The 21,562-nt window shown below is 38.5% G+C and overlaps 1 protein-coding gene across 1 annotated transcript in view; it reads left to right on the forward strand.

Annotated features, from left to right (window-relative positions):
* Positions 1-21,562, forward strand: part of PPP1R21 (protein phosphatase 1 regulatory subunit 21) — a 65,690-nt gene that overhangs the window by 32,289 nt on the left and 11,839 nt on the right. Inside the window, exons 13-17 of the mRNA XM_025992609.2 lie at positions 4,007-4,099; positions 8,931-9,058; positions 11,717-11,869; positions 15,646-15,738; positions 18,746-18,988. Coding sequence (XP_025848394.1) covers positions 4,007-4,099; positions 8,931-9,058; positions 11,717-11,869; positions 15,646-15,738; positions 18,746-18,988 — 710 coding nt within the window. The remainder of the gene's footprint in view (positions 1-4,006; positions 4,100-8,930; positions 9,059-11,716; positions 11,870-15,645; positions 15,739-18,745; positions 18,989-21,562) is intronic.

The raw sequence follows: 21,562 nt of genomic DNA on the forward strand, positions 1-21,562 counted from the left end.
AAAATCATCCATTCTGTTTTATTGCAGAATAATACCCATTATATATCCCACCACGTTTTATTTACCCATCAGTTGATGGACAGTTTGTATTGTTTCTACCTTTTGGCTATTATGAATAATGATGCTTTAGATATTTGTGAAGTGTTTGAGTAGGCATAGCCTTCATTTCTCTTGGGTATATACTGGGGGATGGGGTGGATGGTGGTGGGAGGGCGAATTTCTGGGTCATATGTTAACCATGTTTAACTATTAGCTGAACTGCCATACTGTTTTCCAAGGTGGCTTCCCACCAGCAGAGTATGAGGGTTCTGATTTTTCCACATCCTCACCAGCACTTGTTATTATCTGACTTTTTGATTTTAGCCATCTAAGTTTTGTTGTCTAACTTTCTGCAGTGGTATCTCATTGCAGTTTTGATTTGTATTTCCCTGTCATCTAATGATGTCAAGCATCTTTTCATGTTTTGTTGGCCATTTGTATCTATCTCTCTTTGGGAAATAGGTTTACTCAGATCCTTTCTCTATTTTTCAATTGAGTTGTCTTTTTTATTATTGAATTTTAAGTGTTATTTATACATTCTAGATCAAATCCCTTTTTGGTTATATGATTGACAATATTTTCTTCTATTTTGTGGGTTGTCTTTTCACTTTTTTTATGGTGTCCATTGAAGCACGAAAGTTTTTTATTTTGATGAAATCCAATTTAATTTTAATTAATTAATTTTTAAAGATTTTATTTATTCATGAGAGACAGAGAGGCAGAAACACAGGCGGAGGGAGAAGCAGGCTTCGCGCAGGGAGCCCAACGTGGGACTCGATCCCAGGACTCCAGGATCACACCCTGAGCCTAAGGCATACACTCAACTGCTGAGCCACCCAGGCATCCCTATTTTTATTTTATTGCTCATGCTTTTGCTGTCATATCTAAGAATCAGTTGTCAATATGAGGTCATAAAAATTATCCCCTGTGTTTTCTTCTAAGGGTTTAATAGCTTTAGCTCTTATGTTTAGGTCTTTGATCCATTCTGAGTTAATTTTTGTATCTGGGATGAGGTGAAGGTCCAACGTCCTCTTTTGGATGTGTTTATCCAGGTGTCTCAGCATTATTATTATTATTATTATTATTATTATTATTAAAGATTTTATTTATTTATTCATGAGAGAAACAGAGAGAGAGAGAGAGAGAGGCAAAGACACAGGGAGAGGGAGAAGCAGGCTCCATGCAGGGAGTCCAACGTGGGACTCGATCTGGGTCTCCAGGATCACTCCCTGGACTGAAGGCGGCGCTAAACTGCTGAGCCACCCGGGCTGCCCATCTCAGCATTATTTTATCAAAAAGACTTGTTCTTTCCCTAGTTAATGACCTTGGCTCACTTGTTAAGAATCAGTTGATTATAGATATATGGGTTTATTTCTGGACTCTCAGATTTATTCTATTGATCTATTTATCCTGTGCCAATACTATACTGGCTGTTGCTTTGTAGTTAGTTTTGAGACGAAGTGAGAGTCCTCCTACTTTGTTCTTCATTTTCAAGATTGTTTGGCTATCCTTGTTCCCTTGAAATTCTGTGTGAATTTTAGAATCAGCTGGTTAGTTTCTACAAAGAAGTTAGGTGGAATTCTGATAGGGATTACATCGAATCTGTAGATTAGTTTGGGGGAGTCTTGTTGGCTGAATTATGTCTCCCTAAAAGATATGTGAAATTCTATCCTAGTACTTATGTATGTAACTTTATTTGGAAATAGCATCTCTGCAGATGTAATCAAAGTAAGATGGGGTTCTACTAGTTTAAAGAGAGCTCTTGTCAGTCTGATGACTGCCATCCTTATAAGGAGAGATGTGGAGACAGAGACACAGGAGAGACTCAGGGAGGCCATAGGAAGATAGAGGCAAGGATTGGAGTTAATCCTGCCACAAGCCAAGGCACCTGTAGGGCTGACAGAAGCTGGGAGAGGCAAGGAACTATTCTCCTCTGGAGGATTTGGAGGAAGTGTGGTCCAGCTAGCACTTTGATTTCTGACTTTGGCTTCCAGAACTGTGAGAGAACTCTTTTCTGTTGTTTTAAACCATCTCCTTTGTGGTACTTGATACAGCAGCCCTGGAAAACCACTATGAGAGTATTGCCATCTTGATGATAAGTTTTCTGGTTCATGATCATGGTGCATTTTTCCATCTAGGTAGGCCATCTTTAATTTGATTTCGTAGTTTTTCAGAGTAAGCACCTGATGTTGTTCTCAGGAGGTTCAGCCTTGGGCATGCACACACTAGCCTTGGGGTAACAGTGGTTTTGTCAGTCCCTTTCCCTGTTTTGTTTCTTAATCTTATTAAGGATAAGCTCTACTCATGGCTGACAGACTGCTGTCTCGGTGTCAGCAATGCCTTGGGGGCATAAAGTGCTCTACAGCTGATCCAGTTGAATTTAGGCTTCTTTATAGATATAGTTTTTGAGATTAGGGTTTGAGGTTTGCTATGACCCCAGAGGGCTCTTCTTAGTTGTTTTTTTCTCTAGTAAACCAGCTAGCCAGTTTAATTTACATTTTTAATGAATCCATCGCTTAACTTACCATTTAGGTAATGAATCTAGTTTAACTTACATCTTTACTGAATCTACCAACTTCCTGTTAACTGCTTTCATCACAAGCTCTATTATTCCTGAGAGCACCTTTAGAATTGAATTTCTCTATGCTCTGTTGAGAATGAAATCAATTCCTTTGGGAACAGATTCAGAATTTTCTGTTTTAAGGCTTGTACCTCCCTTGTGCCAAATCTCCGAGCCATGTTTCTGGTGCTGGAGGTGGGGACAGTGATGCCCTTTCCTCAGAATAACAGTCTTGCTTTAGTAGCTGAGCACTGGTGGAAGGGGTAGGCCACAGCCTATGGTCTCTGTGGCTTGCCTTTTTCAATGTGGATAAAATGAGCCGGGGCAAGGGGATAGAGAATCCCAGTATTCTCAGCAGTACTGTGCTCAGGGTAGAGTCTCCATCCCAAGAGTTGGGGCTGGGCGGAAAAATTCCCACCCCTGTCATACTCACCCAGAACTTAGTTTTGGGACGAGGGGAAAGATGCAGGCCTCCAGCTGGAAGTTAGGGGAGAGTTGTATTCTTGGCCTCACCAGTCTGGAGTGCAATTTCTAGCTCACCGAGCTGGTGAGAGGAGGATGAGAATGGGTCTTTGTTCAAATACTACAGATTCTGGCTGTTTTTACTGAGTTGTTAAAGATTTTATTCTTTTTTTCCCCCTGTTTTAAAAAGATTTCCTTGAATAAATGTTTCTTCATTTGATGTATGCACTTAGGACCATTTCCAGAGTCTGTTTATTTTAAAACAATTTTCAGGGGCGCCCAGTGGCTTAGTCAGTTAAGCATCTGACTTTGTTTTGGCTCAGGTCATGATCTCAGAGTCCTAGGAAGGAGCAGCGTCAGGCTCTGCACTCAGCAGGAGTGTGCTTGTCTCTAATCACTTACTCCTTCGCCTCTCTCCCCCCCTCCTCTCCTCGCCTCATGTGCTCGTGCTCTCTCTTTCCTTAATAAATAAATATTAAAAAAATAAAATAATTTTCGCCAGTTTTTTGGGGGAGTGAATCTGTAGAGCTACTCATGCTGTCAGGCCAGAAGTGGGACTCTGAATAATGGTGTTTTTAGTTATGTTCAACAAATAATAATGTATAGGGAAAGAAGAAATTGAGAAATGCATTTTGTAGTAACAGGGTGAAAGCTCACAAACTTTCATTTCAAAAAGAATCATAAAATATGTAATCCTACGTAACAATTTAATTTTGATTCTTAACCATTAAAAATATTTGTGGATATGGATGATGCAAATCAGTTGCATGTGTCTATCACCATTATATCTGAATGTGGCTACAAAGATTTCAAGGGCCATTATTTTCAAAACATCACAAGCAATCTTTATTCTCTCTCTTCCCAAAAGTAGAGGAAGAGGGTGGGCTGTCAGTTTTTCAGAAGTCTCCTAGGAAAATGCTTAGACTTGTGATTTTGGTTTCCTAGGTACAGAGCCAGATGGACTCCTTCGGACAAACTACAGTTCTGTCTTAACAAACGTTGGTGCTGCTCTGCATGGATTTCATGATGTCATGAAAGGTGAGGCTTGAAAAGAACATAAATAAGCTGAAAACCTTCATCTTACTTTCTCAGATCTGCCTGAATGAGATTTAAACAAATACTGCCAAGGCTAATAGACCCCAGAAAAAGGCTTAGTAGCATTTGGCTTATGTTGGAGTGCACAGCTCACCGCCGTCTGCTTTTTCCATCTGCTTCATTTCTGAAGGTAAACAAAGTGCTGAAGAGAAACCCTTGTGCACAGTACTTTAGCCAAAAATACATTGCACTGATTTAAGGCAGGTGTGTGAATTTTATCAAGCTAGACATGCCATTCAGAGGCATTTAGCAAAACATTTCGCACTCGTTAGAGCCCACGCGTTTAGGAATTGAGGAAACCAGGGTTTAAGGTTCCAAGAGAGAATGTACTGGCTTTCCACCATCCTGTGCATTTTTACATCTAAAGTGCCCATTTTGGGCAGCCCTGGTGGCGCAGCAGTGTGGCACCGCCTGCAGCCCGGGGTGTGATCCTGGAGACCCGGGATTGAATCCCATGTCGGGCTTCCTGCAGGGGGCCTGCTTCTCCCTCTGCCTGTGTCTCTGCCTCTCTCTCTCTCTCTCTCTCTCTCTGAATAAATAAATAAGTCTTCAAAAAAATAAAAAATAAAAATAAAGTTCCCATTTTAAGTCCTGTTTTGTTCAGGAGAACCTTAAGAAGTGAAGGTCTGGTTTTAAGCTTTGGTCAGTTTTTAATTGCTATGTACTAAGAATATAGTAGGCTGAAGGACATTTCATATTATTCTTAGCCAACTGTGATTCTTAGTCGACTTTTTAATCTATAGGTCTGCATGGCTTCTAGGGTTTTTCCTTCCTTTCTTTTCCTTTTGAAGACAGTTGGGGCAGGAGATGGAGGAAAGGGCAGAAGCAGTTACCAGAAATAGCCCAGATTAATAATATGCTAGATATTCTTTGTGGTGTTGAAGTAACAATTAGGAACCCATTACGAGTTTCACAGAAAATAATTTTAAAAGCCTAGAAGTGTTGGAAAGCATGTACAAGACAGGTATATTCAGGCCCCTCTGTAGATTGGCAGGGAACCCTTCTTAGTGCCAGCAGTATTAGCTAGCCCCATCTTACCCTTCAGTATGGAGAATGAGCCTTTCTTTGGCTTGTCTCTAATTATGAGGAATTTTAAAAATCATTATACTTGTGGAGCTATCCCTGGCTGTGGGAATCACAGCTTAAATAGATACTCTTGGTGGCTAGTGACCATAATCAGCCCCAACTCAGCAGAACTAGTCTGGCGTGCAGAGAAACTAAGAGCCTGGTTGGTGCCTTTTTCCTATGCAGCTTTGGGTTTGAGGAATTCAGACTTAGCTGTGATCCTCTCTTCCAGAACTTTAGTTAACTGAGAAATAGGCCATTGAAACCACAGGTAGTTCTGTTGCTACATTTTTGGGTTCTATTTTCTAAATTTTGCTATGCCCATATTATGATTTGTTTGTGCTAGTGGTTTCTCTTGCATTCCTATAAAGAAGGGGCTAGAAAAGTGGAGGGTAGCTGTCCAATAAGAAGGGTTTTAAAGCTTCACTTACATTAAAAAAAAATCTTGGTTTTATTTCTATTTTAATTAATCTATGATTTTTACAGATTTTTTTAAAAGATTTTTTAAAAAGTAATCTCTATCCACACTGTGGGGCTCACACCTACAATCCTTTTTTTTTTTTTTTTTTTTTAATTTTTATTTATTTATGATAGTCACAGAGATAGAGAGAGAGGCAGAGACACAGGCAGAGGGAGAAGCAGGCTCCATGCACCGGGAGCCCGATGTGGGATTCGATCCAGGATCTCCAGGATCGCGCCCTGGGCCAAAGGCAGGCGCCAAACCGCTGCGCCACCCAGGGATCCCACCTACAATCCTTAGATCAAGAGTCACATGCTCCACCAACTGAGCCAGCTGGACCCCCCCCCCCCCCCCCCCATATAGATGCTTTTATTCATACATACATAAGATTAAGAATCCACCAAGTGGTCCAAATTGAAGAATGTTAACTGTTGTCATTTGAGGCATAAGTCGATGGAACTTATGGGAGGATCAGAGCCCCACCCCCCCAACCCCCTTAGTGCCTCCATTTGTTTCTGTCCTTGCAAACATAATATAAAGAGAATATTGGGAAACAGGAAAGGCAGTTGGCAAGATTATGGGGTCCTGTTGTTAGATATACGATTCAAATTGGTCTTTTTACCGAGCATGGAAGACTGCTGTTTATCTCTCAGGGACTCAGAATGAAACATCAGCTGGTATTAACAGAAGAAGCTTTGTGTTTCAGAGAACTCTCAAACCTCTTCCTTTCCTGCTTTGCCCTGAGTAATTGCTTGATCGAAGTCAGAAGGCAGGCAGGCAGGTGTCAGTGTAAAAAGAGAGCTAGAGTTTTATAAACATATCTATCCTACATGGATTCAAAATAGGAATTAATTAATCATTTAACAAGGGAATTCTAAGTGAGAATTGTTGATTTTTAGGCTCAGGTCTAAAGCAGGTAGATTCATAGGAAACAGAAAAATAAATCTCTGGCCTAGGTCACATGGTTTCTTTGTTCTTTTTGGATTTAAAATTTAATGTCAAGGAGCACCCTAAATAATTGAAATATTTGGACTCAATAAAGAGTAAACAATTGAATCAAGAGGATTATTACTGTCAAACTACAGTGGCACTGTTCAGTTGAAACCATGTCAGTGTTCATAGTATTGTATAACTTTCATAAGTATCTCAGTCATATACCAATCACTTAAGATTACTTGCCAACCAAGTTGTATTATACCTTTGTGTACTTGCAGTAAAATAGCGACTACAACTTTCTGTGATGTGTAGAAAGAAAATGTCTGTGTTAGGGACTAGCAAGTTCAGTATATAAAAATGTTCAGTGGGTTGCCTCAGTGGCTCATTCAGTTAAGCGAATGACCCTTGATTTTGGCTCAGGTTATAATGTCAGGGTCCTGGGATCAAACCCTTCATTGTGCTCCTTGCTCAGTGGGGAGTCTGCTTGAGTATTCTTTCTCTCCCTCTCCCTTTGCCCATCTCCCCAGCTCGTGTGTGCACATATGCATGCTCTCTCTCAAATAAATAAATCTTAAAAAGAAATGTTCAGTATTCCAGTTGAATTTTTATTCACTTGGATAATCACTTATTTGTAAAAATATAAACATAAGAGTAATATACCAATTAGTTGGTTCCTTTGCTGTGACAGTTGTACCATAGTAATGTAAGATGTTAACAATAGGGGAAACTGGCTAAAGGGTATACAGAAAATCTCTGTAACTTTTCTGTGAATGTAAAACTATCTTAAATTATAGTTTATATATATACGTATATATGTATACTAAATATATAAATAAAACAATTCTCCAGTTTTAAAATTTTAGTAAAAATAATTCTATCCATAAAATAATGATTTTGTGTTAAAATAGCATGATCATATCAGGTTAAACTTCAAATACCATTTCTTTCTAACTAGTCTTATTTCTTTTTAATTCTCCATAGTCTAAAATCAACTAGATTCCTTGATTCTGAGTAAATGCAATTCTCTGCATACACATCTGTTATAAAAATTAATTTTCATATTTTGTGATTTATTTTTCACTTTGCTGGTAATGATAATGCTGTTGTGAATGAAATATTCTAAAACCATTCAGAGGGGAATGAATTGTGAACACTTTGTTATTTAAAAATATAATTACCCTTCCTTTTAAATCAGTGTTGTCTTAAGAATTCTCCCACTATCCCTTATTTACAGGACAAAATCGTTTTTTCTCAGAGACCCAGAAAAACCCCAAGTTTAGTTGTTTGGCCAGTTTCACTACTGCAATTTCTCTTAACACTTTTATCTAAGTCTCTCTCTCATGTGCTTTTTACATTTTTTTAAAGATTTTATTTATCCGTGAGAGAGGCAGAGACACAGAGGGAGAAGCAGGCTCCCCACAGGGAGGCCAATTCAGGCCTTGATCCCTGGACCAGGACCTTGCTATGAGCTGAAGGCAGAGACTCCACTGCTGAACCACTCAGGTGTCCCTCTCCTGTGCTTTTCTAACCACAGGCTTTGTTGGAATATTTGGGGACTGGAGGATGTAGCATGTGAAGCCAGGCAGTGAAGCCAGGCCGGAGTGTTAACTCCCGGTTTGGCTCTGCAGACCCTTGTCAGTGTTAGGGTGTGTGCTGGCAAACTAGCTAAGGTCCAGTGAGGGTTGCGGGACATTGTACCTGTGTTAGTTGTTCTGTTCCAGCCCCATGGTTCGCTTATATGAGTACAAGATAAATTTTCATTTGTGCCTGCCCAGACTATCCAAACAGCGTTTTTAACTGGTAAATACTGGTCAGGGTCATTTACTCAGCACTAGAATAAGGGTAAACACTCAAATGAGGGATAATCAGACCCACAAGCTGGTGGCTGTAATAGAGACACCGAGATGGTGTTAAGAGACCCTTATTTGGGGATCCCTGGGTGGCTCAGCGGTTTAGTGTCTGCCTTTGGCCCAGGGCGCGATCCTGGAGTCGTAGGATCAAGTCCTGCATCGGGCTCCCGGCATGGAGCCTGCTTCTCCTTCTGCCTGTGTCTCTGCCTCTCTCTCTCTCTATGTCTATCATGAATGAATGAATGAATGAATGAATGAATGAATGAATAAAAAAAAAAAAGAGATCCTCATTTGTCTCTATTCTTTCCACATGGATTTGTAACCTAACTGATACTCAGGGTGATCCTGTTAGAGTTGGGACCATTTTTGTTGTTGCTGTTCAAATATTACTGTGTATGTCTCTAAGAGTAGATATGCAACTTGTATATGGATAATAATAATTTTCATTTGATTGCTTTTATAGATATTTCTAAACATTACAGTCAGAAAGCTGCAATAGAGCATGAACTTCCAACAGCAACACAGAAGCTCATTACAACGAATGACTGTATCCTGTCATCAGTAGTGGCATTAACAAATGGAGCAGGAAAGGTAAGTTTTCTCTGGTTTATATTGACATTAAATTTAATTTTTAAGTAAGCTCCTTTTTTCCCCTTGAATGACACAGGGAAACTAATCTGTAAAAGGATTTTGGAATATCCGACTTTTTTGTAAAATAAAGTTGTCTCCTTTTTCCTTCTCCCTACCCAATATTTAAAGAAATATGGGGGGGATCTCTGGGTGGCGCAGCGGTTTGGTGCCTGCCTTTGGCCTGGGGCGCCATCCTGGAGACCCGGGATCAAATCCCACGTCGGGCTCCCTGCATGGAGCCTGCTTCTCCCCCTGCTTGTGTCTCTGCCTCTCTGTCTCTCTCTGTGTGACGATCATGAATAAATAAATAAAATCTTTAAAAAAATAAATAAATAAATAAATAAAGCAATATGGGAGTGACTGACTGATTAGCATATGTGATGAGTAAGTAGATCACTCACAGTTTCTTTTTTAGGAAGTACTTGATGATCAGTACACATCTTTGTGTATATCAAATGTCTGCTTTATAGAAATTGGTAACATATAAAAAGAAAAAATAACCAATAAAACCTTCATTAATATTTTGGTTTTTTCCCTTTTAGTATTTTTTGTTGTTGTTGTTTTTGGTAACATTTGTTACAGTGCTATGTCTGTGGTTTTCTTTCTTTCTTTTTTTTTTTAAGATTTATTTATTTATTTATGATAGACACACAGAGAGAGAGAGAGAGAGAGGCAGAGACACAGGCAGAGGAAGAAGCAGGCTCCATGCCGGGAGTCCGACCCGGGACTTGATCCCTGGACTCCAGGATCGCGCCCTGGGCCAAAGGCAGGCACCAAATTGCTGAGCCACCCAGGGATCCCCCTCTTTCTTTCTCTTTTTTTTTTCTTTAAGATTTTATTTATTTATTCATGAGAGACACAGAGACAGTGTGATTTTATTTCTTAAGTGCTTTTAAGGTGATTTCAACATGTGTCTTTTCATTGAGCCATTAATACTAGATATGATCATTTGGATCATTAAGCACTTAATTATTATAAACTGACCAAAATGCATTTTCTCTAAAAATTCTATCTTGGATATTCTGGTTTCAGCACTTGTCCCGTTCTCAGTATGTGTTCATGTGCCTTTAGTGATTCAGATTTCTCTGAGAATAGCCCTTATGTGTGTAACCTGAAGGACTGTATTCAGAGCTATCTTAGTTCATTTATTTCAGCAGATGCAACCTAATTTCTCAAGGAAATTTCTCTATCTGTATTTATATACCATTATTTTTCTGACAGGTTGTCTATAATAGAAGCACTTTTTTTGGGGGGGGGGAGGAATTAAGTTAATCAGAAGTGATCACAGATCATATAATATATTCAGTGTCATCTTTCCCAGACTCAGACTGGTCTTTGTGACATGTTGCTAGAGTTTGGGGCCATCATTAAAGGTCCTGTCAGTTCACAGATCTGTGCCTACAGGGTTCCTCCACCAGAAGAGCATCCCTGCTGCTCCCTCTTGAATGCTTGCATCTACAGGCATGCCGAAGCTTTCTGAAGATAATTCTAACTTAGATTCCATTAAGAAAAATTCTAGAAAAAGGGAACATTGGCATTTTAAAGGAATCTCTGCATTTTTCACCTTTTATGAAAACTCTGAAATATTAAATACCTAGATCCTTCACAGCTAATTTTAGAATTGTTTTACCTGAAACCTTAAAATGTCTCAAGGACAGGTCTACGATCTTCATTCTGAATTTTTATAAGTGGTTTTTAACTGAAATAAGTATCTGAACTAACATTAGTCGGTAGCAGTTTAATTCTTAGCTAATATGATTTGATTAAGCAAAATTTTATAGTGTATGATTTTTAAAAGCCCAGTAAGAAAATGTCATATATGCACATTGAAGAACATTTAGGAAGTGTACAAATATTAAAAGGTGGAAAAGGAATAAACCTCACCGTATACTGTTGTGACCTAAAATGCAAACCCTTGGTATGTGATTCTCTATGTCATTTAGAAGGAATGTAAGGCTTAGAATCCTTTATTTTTTCGAATACTACCTCATGTAGAATTTCATTTGACATAGTAGAATAATTGATGAAGAAATTAAAACTTTCAGACCATTAGCGATTTGTTGCTTCCTTTTTGAACAATTTCTGCCAAGGTGTAGGATATTTTGTTCTCCATGTTCTTATTTATCAAAATAGGATATTCTTCAATGTATCTAATAACACAGCCAGTTTTTCTGGCTACTAACCTTCCTGGACATTACTTAAGATGCCATGTCATGTCTCATGTTGGAATTTGAAGCATTCAAAGTTAAAATACGAATAGAATGTATAAATCCAAACATGGATATTTTGAGAGTAGTGGCAGAAATCACTGAGGCAGATAGCTCATGAATATCATCTACAGAATAAACCAGAATTAGTCTTGGTTTTCAGGAAGAATAGAAATTTGTCTAGATTAAGACCTGTCAGAAGTCTGGACTCAACCTTTATATTGGTATTGTCTTTTTATTACAAATCATCGCCCTAGGTATTCTCCTTAAATAAGTAAGTATGGGCTTTAGGGCAGGTGTTGAAATTTCATTTCCATTCTCAGCACCTTTAACTGCTCCAAAAACTATTAGATATATATGTTAGATATATTACTGGAAAACAAAATCTATCTTCTTGTCACACTTGGTTTAGATCGCATCTTTCTTCAGTAACAATGTGGACTACTTCATTGCTTCTCTGAGCTACGGGCCTAAGACAGCGAGTGGCTTCATTAGTCCTCTTTCAGCTGAATGCATGCTGCAGTACAAGAAAAAAGCTGCTGCCTACATGAAGGCTCTGAGAAAGGTTTGTGCGCTGCTGTTGAATTCATATCAGAGGAAAAATCAGGAATCATTCCAGAGAATTGCAAGAGTCTATCCAAGTTCATATTGTTTAGATTTTACACAACTGGGGGCACAGCTGGTAGGTGGGTACTGGGGGAGGTCTTTGGGAAGGAGGAGGTGACAGAGACCCACATCTTAATGTGTGATCTATGCATAGGCCATGTTGAACTCATGTCCCCAAGTTCCCGGTAGGAGTGTCTAGAATGAGGCAGCCAGGCAGCCAGTAAGTATCAAACTTCAGAAATCTCAAACTTGTAGAAACAAAAAAATAGAAATATATTTATAATTTTTTCCTAAATATCAGAATACAAGGTCATTGCAAAAAGAAGTCAGAAGATACAGCAGTATGTGAAGACGAAAATTATAGTTGCACCAGATCCCCACCATCCAGAGGTAGCTACTTTATTAGAGTATATCTATATCCAAAAACCTTTTAGTGCATGTTTGCACACACACACAAGGAAGCACACACATGTATTTGCCATGAAAAGCGGTGTATCTGAATATGTATGCTATTTCATAATCTGGTTTTTTCCTCTTAGTGAATCATGGATGTAAAAATTGTGATTTTTATGTATCAAATAATATAGGTCTATAAATAATTGTTACAGTATTTCATTCTGTAAATTGTGTGATAATTTACTTAACCAATCCATTGCTTGTGGATATTTAGGTTGTTTTCTGTTTTTCACTATTATATGCAGCATTACAGAAAATATTCTTGCACATGTAACTTTTTGTGCCTTTGTTATTACCTTTTTCCCTAATTTTTATTTTATTTTTATTTTCTTTTTTTTTAAACATTTTTTTTTAATTTATGATAGTCACAGAGAGAGAGAGAGAGGCAGAGACACAGGCAGAGGAAGAAGCAGGCTCCATGCACCGGGAGCCTGATGTGGGATTCGATCCCAGGTCTCCAGGATCGCGCCCCAGGCCAAAGGCAGGCGCCAAACCGCTGCGCCACCCAGGGATCCCTTTTCCCTAATTTTTAAAAACAGTTATATATGATGCATAAACCCCTTCTTACATTACATTAGAGCATTACAACTAAAGTTCAGTCCCTAATTCCACTTTCTCTTCAGAGGTGACTATAGTACTCAATTTGGCATATAATCCTCCAAACTCTTGGAGCATTTATCTAAACTTCCAGACAATATACAATAAGTAGAGTTTTCTTTCTTTCTTTTTTTAACCTAAAATCCACGTTTCATTGTGCAACTTGATTTTTTTCATTTAAAACGTTTTAGGGATGCTTGGCTGGCTCATTGAGAAGAACATTCAACTCTTGATCTCAGGGTCCTGAGTTTGAGCCCCACTTTGTGTGTAGAGACAACTAAAAAAAAAAAAAAAAAACTTAAAAAAACTTAAAATGTTTTAGATGTATAGAATTGCAGAATCACTATGTTGTACACCTGAAACTAAAGTAGCATTGTCAAATATATTTTTTTAAAAAAAGAAAAAATGTTTTAGAGATCTGTGTCATTAACCTATGGTGGCTATTCTATAATATGGATGTTCTGTGGCTCATTTAGGTATTCCCTATTGGTGGGCATTTAGTTCATTGCAGTTTTTTACTATTATGATAATACTGCAGTGAATAACTTTGTAAATACCTCAGGCACTTGTATGGAATATTGAGCAGTAGAATATTATGGATTGTGTGGTTCGCACATTTAAAACTTTCATATTTATTGTAAATTGTCCTTAAGAGTAGCTGTACAGTTTTATACTCTTAACAATGTATAGGGCTACCCATCTCTCTATATTTGTCTAATTAATTATGTCTTTAAGATTAATTTCCCAAAATGGAATTGCTTCAAAGTCTGTAAATCTTCCAAATTTTGGCACATTTTCCCCAGCTACACTTCAGAAGATTACCTATTTGTAGTTTACCAGCAGTAGAAGTATACATTTAACCCATGAACTTAATAATTATCTATCTCAGAGACAAGAGGTTTTTTATTGTTATTTTTATTTGCATTTCTTTGCTTATTGAAGTGGAATGTCCTTTTGTAAAGTTATTGTTTATATTCATTCTGTCAGTTCTCTGTTCATTGTTAACCTATTTTAGAAAAATGTTCCTAATTAGAGTTGAAAGAGCTCCCTAATATACTAAGAATTTTATTTAATTTTTAATTTTTTATAGTAAAAATGTCAATACTGTGTCTGTGTACTATGTACTATGTCAAGTATTTCCCCTAGTTTGTTGTAGTATTTTTTCAAAATATTAAGTTTTAATCTTATATCATTATAGTCGTTTTCTTTATGGTGGTGATTCTCAGCCAGGGATACTTTTCAAGACTATAGAAGTGTTCACCTACATTTTCTTTTTTTTTTTTTTTAAGATTTTATTTATTTATTCTTGAGAGAGAGAGAGAGAGAGAGAGAGAGAGGCAGAGACACAGGCAGAGGGAGAAGCAGGCTCCATGGAGGGAGCCCCATGTGGGACTCAATCCCAGGACCCCAGGGTCATGCCCCGGGCCGAAGCCAGCGCCAAACCACTGAGCAACCCGGGCTGCCCTCACCTACATTTTCTTCCGTTATTTTCATGGTCTAAATTTTTAAGTTCAAGTCTTTAATCCATCTTAGATTCATTCTGATATGGGTGTGAAAAGGGGATCTAAGTAGATATTTTTCTAAATTATTAACTGGTTGTCCTTACAGTGTTTATCCAGTCTGTTCTTTCTCCACTGATTAAAAAAATGCACCATTTATCACGTAACATCTTTTTGTCTATGCTATTGTGTGTTTCTAGATTTTCTGTCCTCCTCTTTTATCTATTTTTGTTTGTTTCGGAAAGCTTTATTGGGGATTTAATTGGCATACAAAAACTGCATATATATGTATTTTTAAATATTTTATTTATTCATGAGAGACACACAGAGAGAGGCAGAGACATAGAGAGAGAAGCAGGCTCCCTGTGGGGAGCCTGACATGGGACTCCATCCCAGGACCCCGGGATCATACCCTGAGCCGAAGGCAGACACTCATCTCTGAGTCACCCAGGTGCCCCAAAATTGCATATATTTGAAGCTTACAATTTGATAGGTTTTGATATTGTCTACACCTTTGAAATCATGGACAAGACAATGCCTCATAGTAATCTTTACTCCTGCTTCTCTGCCCCATTTCTTGGTAATCTGCTTTTTTATTTTTTAAATTGAGATATAAGTGACATACAGTATCATATAGTTTAAGGTGTACCACATAATGACTCAACATTTATATATATTACAAAGTGATTACTAAGATAAGTCTAGCAACCATTTGTTACCATACAAAGTTGTTACTAACTACTTATATCCTTTATGCTGTACATTTGTATCCCATGTCTTATTTATTTTATAACAGGAAGTTTGTACCTTTTAATCCCCTTTCCCTGTTTGCCCATGTTCCCACTCCCCTCCCGCCTGCAACCATCTGATTGTTCTCTGTATCTGAGTCTGTTTCTATTTTTTTTTTAATTTGTTTTGTGTTTTAGATTTCACATAGAAGTGAAATCATCTGGTATTCGGTTCAAGTGCATATGGTTTTAGTTAGTGTAGATTATAAGTGAAATGACAAGTCCCTCTTTATTATTTTTCTTTAAAAAAAGTTCCTTGTCACATTAGTAAAGGAAGCAGTATATGTTGGCATGTATCTGAGTTTATGATTGAACCCCATTTAGCGTTCTTATTCATGTAGATAGGATCAGGGAATGCTATGCTCTCTTTAACTCTTATGATGCTTTTTCCATAGCCGCTCTTGGAGTCTGTGCCTTACGAAGAAGCACTGGCAAACCGCCGGGTCCTTCTTAGCTCTACTGAAAGTCGAGAAGGCCTTGCACAACAGGTATGGCACCTGATAAATCATGCCATTTAATTGAGCATAGATGTTAAATCCCCTGGAGAAGCCTTTTAACACAGATAGAACCATTTAAAAGGCAATATAAGTAAACATGTAAAATTAATTGTTTAACACATAGTGAAAAGCACCATGAGCATAATTCATTCAAGAACATTTGTTGATACTCTAAATAAGTCATTTTGATTCAGTTGGTATTGTAATTGCCACCAAAGTGATATTAACACACCTGAGATGCAGTAGTTCTTTTTTTTGCTACGCATTAGATTTAAATGGAAATAAGGCAAAAAAAGAGGGAGGAGTTAGAGACTCAATGAGTTATCTTAATTTTTTAAATGAGCAATAATGAAAAATTTCCAATATTCACTTAGTTGGTCAATTGAATTTGGGGGCTAGGTGGAGGTGAGGGGGATTAACTTTTCCAGAAGTTGGTGCACTCTGGACCTGGTTTAGCTTTTGTCAGAGACTTACTTCAACAGCAGGCTTGCTCTTAAGTTTTTGAAGTATTTATCTTCAAAGAGAGTGCAAATAAGTTCACCCAAGACTTTTATTTTGTCTGTACTGGCCTATATCACTTATCTTTTCAACATTAATATGCTATGAAGTTGGAACTAAAAATTTAATTCAGAGAGTAATTCCTGAGAAAAATCCTGCGATAAGCAATAAAATGTAGAATACTTTAAAAATTGATTTTCAATCTTCTTATTTTATGTAAGGAAAGTAAGACTCAAAGAAAGTAAGCAGCTTTTACCCAGAGTAGCTGGGAAGTGGGAGAACTGTCTGGCTGCAGAGCTATTGCTTTTCCCACTCTGCCATTGACCAGCTGCAGGCTAGTCTGAGAAGCACTCTGGGTGTTACTTCCTGCCTCTCTGAAGTGAGAATAATATCTGCCTTTCAGGTCGTGTAGGGATTAATTGAGCCAATGGGAGGCAGTGTGATACAGTGAAAAGAATCAGAGTTGCGAGGCAGACAGATGGGGTCCCAAATCCTTGCTCTGCCATTTGCTAGCTTAGCAGGTGGTTCAGCTGCTGGGGGCTTTAGTTCTGCTCTTTGAGAAATGAGAATTGAAGGATTGTGAGGCTTCAGTGGGATAATGGCAGGAAAGTACCATGAACAGCGTCTGCTGCATAGTAATTGCTCAACCATGATAGTTGGTAGAGCATTGGAATTTACTATAAGATTACTTTAATTTTCATGTAATTTCAAGTTTTTATTTGTCCTGAGAATTAGTTTTTTAAATTTCTTACTGAAGGGAATGTAACATACTTAAGAAAAGTGTACAAATAATTAATGTATGGTTGACTCTTGAACAACATGAGGGTTAGGGGCATTGACCACCCCCCCTAACTTTTGACTCCTCCAAAACTTAACTACTAATAGCCTACTGTTGACTGGAAGCTTTACTAATAACATAAATAGCTGATTAACACATATTTTGTATATTATGTGTATTATATACTGCATTCTTACAATAAAGTAAGCTAGAGAAAAGATGTTACTAAGAAAATTGTCAGAAAGAGAAAATACATTTGTAGTAGTGTACTGTGTTTATTGAAAAAGAGCCTTGTGTAAGTGGATCCATGTAGTTCAGACCTGGGTCTGAACGAGAGACAAGGGTCAGACAGACAAGGGTCAACTGTATATCTCAATGAATTTTCACAAATAAACATACTGATGTAATGAGCATCTAGATAAAATTTTTAAAAAAGAACATTTCTTTTTGTAAGGTATACCTTTAAAAAAATTGCTGGAAGCCTTCTTCATGCCTTTTTCCAGGTATTACTCTCCTTGCCCCCAAAGAGAGCTATCATCCTGTGTTCTAATATAGTAGATTAGTGAAAAGTTCAGTAAACAATTTTCATTAAATGAGGTTATAATAATATATATTCTTTCAGGTCTGGTTTCTTTCGTTTAACATATTTGTGATATTCATCTGTTATATGTGAATGTAGTCTGTCCGTTTTCATTGTTGTTTAGTATTCTACTGTGTGAATATGCATTATCCTCTTTTACTGAATGTGAGTATTTGAGTGGTTTCAGGTGTTTGGCTATCATAATGCTACTGTGAGTGTCCTTACCCATGTCTTCTGGTAAACGTGCATCCTCTGTTGAGTGTACACCTGGAAGCAGAATTGCTGGGTCATAGGATATGATGTCGTCAGCTTTAAAAATCTAGCCTAATAGTTTTTTTGAAGTGTTTGTCCCAAATTCCAGTCCTCCTACCACTATATGGTAGTTCCAGTTGCTCCACAAGCATGCTCACCTTTGTATTTTCTGCCTTTTTAATTTTAGTCATGTGGGTGGTTTTAAATTGCCTTTTTTGATAGTGACCTTGAATACCTTCTTTTTTAGTCTTGTTTGGTGTCCTTGCAAGTGTTCCCCCCGCCCCCATTTTTCTTTCTTTCTTTCTTTCTTTCTTTCTTTCTTTCTTTCTTTCATTTATTTATTAATTTATTTATTTATTTATGATAGTCACACACAGAGAGAGAGAGAGAGGCGGAGACACAGGCAGAGGGAGAAGCAGGCTCCATGCACCGGGAGCCCGACGTGGGATTCGATCCCGGGTCTCCAGGATCGCGCCCTGGGCCAAAGGCAGGCGCTAAACCGCTGTGCCACCCAGGGATCCCCTCTCCCCTCTATTTTTCTTTTGGGCTGTCTTTTTCTTACTAATTTGTAGGAGTTTTTGATATATTTGAGATATGAGTGCTCTGTTGGATACATGCTTTGCAGATGCCTTCCATTTTGTGGCTTTCCTTTCCACTCTCTTGATATCTTTGGATGAATAGAGATTTTTAATTTTATTCTTCACTTCCTCAGTTTCCAGTTGTGCCTCTTGTGTTTTGTTCAGTATTTCCTTTGCCCTGTTTAACAATCAGGCTTTTTGTTTTCACCTCTGGGAGGTAGTTGGGATTGATGTTCTGTGAAGCCTTTCTTGAGCCACTAGGTTTTTTTCTGCATCATCATCTAAAGTGTAGAACTCTTGTTGCTTTTCAAGGTTCAGCAGAGTTTGGAAAAGATCTCTAAACTGGAGCAAGAGAAAGAACATTGGATGTTGGAAGCACAGTTAGCCAAAATCAAGCTAGAGAAAGAAAACCAGCGATTTGCAGATAAGCTGAGGAGTACGAGCAGCGGGCAGGGTCTCGCACTGGCCCAGGAAAATCCCACTGGGGCGAATGCGACGGGCCAGGAAGAAACCTCGGCTAGGGCTGCACTGGAGCCTGCTCATAGCACCAGTCTGGTAAGTGTTTTCTTCTTCTTTTTTAAAAATGCTAATTGGTAAGGACTTAACCTAGTGTTTGGTGTTACCATCTAAGTTACATGTCATTGGGGGTCCCTGGGTGGCTCAATCAGTTAAGCATCCAACTTTTGATTTCTGCTCAGGTCATGATCTCAGGGATATGAGATCAAGCCCCAGGCGGGTTCTGTGCTGAACATGGAGCCTGCTTACAATTCTCTCTCTCTCCCTCCCTCTGCCCTTCACCATCCACCCCTTAAATAAATAAACAAGTAAGTGTCAGAATAAAACAGGTATAATCCACGTGTTCTAGAAAAAGCAAGTGGTAAGTAGGATGCCTCCTTCAAAGAGCTATTCCATTATATTTCCTTTGATTTTGCGTGAGACTTTCCCATGGTGAGGACTGTATTCCTGGAAAAGATCTAGTAAGTTAAATTGAAGATGATCCTGTTTTTCCATAGAAACATTTGTAATATGGGATTATATTTCTGACCAAGGGCTTGAATGTCTGCCTTTTCATAGAAATGGCCACAAATACCATTTTAAACCAGTTAAAGGGCAGCCCCGGTGGCGCAGCGGTTTAGTGCCGCCTGCAGCCCGGGGCGTGATCCTGGAGACCCTGGATCGAGTCCCACATCAGGCTTTCTGCATGGAGCCTGCTTCTCCCTCTGCCTCTCTCTCTCTCTGCATCTCTATGAATAAATAAATAAAATCTTTAAAAAAAAAAGTTAAATATGGTTCCTAGACAGTATAAAGCTTTACAACATATATATAATACAGAAACCTATCAGTTTAGTTACATTCCATAAGATAGTCATATTGGTAAGTTATCTTACAACCTTCTGTTTCTTGCCTTATATTTAACTGCAGTGATTTTTTAAAGATTTTTATTTATTTATGGGGGAGAGTGTATGTGTGAGCACACAAGCAGGGGGAACAACAGAGAGAGAGGGAGTAGCAGGCTCCCCACAGAGCAGGGAGCCCAATGTGGGGCTCGATCCCAGGACTCTGGGATCATGACCCAAGCCGAAGGCAGATGCTTAACCAACTGAGCTACCCAGGTGCCCCTAACTGCAGTGATTTAGAAGGTGAAGAAACATCAATACTGTAGCTGTTAATTACTTCAAGTAATTTCAAAGTTACTTTAAGAAAAGTTTCCTGATTATAATATTCTACCCACAGTAAGAAAAAAAAAAAAAGAAAAGAAAATCCAAGAAAGAAGAAATCAGAAGGAAAAAAAACCCCCTATAATCAGAAATATGCATTGTTAGGTACATTTTACAAGCCTTTCTTGAAGATCTTGAGGGGAGCCAGGGTGCTTATTGAAAGCACCTTAGGACAGGTCCTAAGGCACTTGACTTTATCCTCCTCATAGCTTGTTGATACAGTGGAAGAGCAAGTCATGGTCCTTCTCATTCAGGGCATCCCTGATAGTGAAACATACAAACCAGCTTTTATTTTTGAGATGTATGTAGACCCTATTGCATCTTAACAGTGTCAGGAACTCAGTTTATTATTAGTTTTCCTAGAAGTGATACTGGTATTATGATTATTTAGGAGAGTATCTTAATTTGGGGAGATAAATGTCAAAGTACTTAGGTATGGTATCATAGTATATGCAATTTACTTTCAGGTTGTTCAGAAAAAATATACATGTACAGATAAATAAACTGTTAATTATTAAGTGTAGATGGTGGATATATCATTCCCCCAGCTTTCTGTGTGTTTGAAACTTTTCTTAATAAAATATGGGGAGAAAAAAAGAATTAAATTTTTAGAAAAGCAAAAAAAAAAAAAAATTTTCTCAGGGTTTTGACTTGTGTGGACACCATGCTCACAGGATGATCCTATAGTGACCCCTTGATCACAGGTCTGAGTCCCAGACACAAGTCCTGTATGTTGCCTCTGGCTAGGGGAAGCTGACTAACTGCCTAGAGGCACATTCAACATACCTAGCAGAATTTTGACGTCTCTTCAGGTACCACTGGGGAAAGTACAAGCCCGCCACCACCTATCTTTGGATTTCCCTTCAGAGTCTGTTTCATTGATCAGGTCAGACTTTTCTTGCTCTGGTCTGGTCTGATTTCTTTCTCCCCTCTCTTTCTCTGCTTCCCTACATCTGTTACTTCCCTTGGCTTTCATTTGCGCTAGCAGTAGAGTCACTGGTGGCCAGGGAGTAACTGTTGGACCAGACTAGACCAGGAAGAGTGCTCCTACACCAGTAATGATTGTAGTGATCGTGAGCCAGCCTTGATGTTGAGGACTCGAGTATGTTAACTCAGGCAGTCTTCTAAGTTTGTAGGTGATGTCGTATTTCTATTTTGTAGATGAGACTGGGGTTCAGAGAGGTGAGATAACTCAGCTGAAGTCACATGCTTATTAGTAAGTGACAGAACTAGGCTGGAATCCAAGGTATACCCTCCTTCTTAACCACCAAAGCCTCATGCTCTGATCAGTGTCAGAAAACAGATCAGCTGACATAAACTCATTTGTTTACTGCTTGCCTTTCTTCAAGTGCTGAGAGTTGGCAGCCTTGGTGTATTTGAGTCAGTAATGTCCATTGCTGAAAGTTCAGAA

The sequence above is a fragment of the Vulpes vulpes genome, chromosome 16 (assembly GCF_048418805.1).
Source record: "Vulpes vulpes isolate BD-2025 chromosome 16, VulVul3, whole genome shotgun sequence".
NCBI lineage: Eukaryota > Metazoa > Chordata > Mammalia > Carnivora > Canidae > Vulpes > Vulpes vulpes.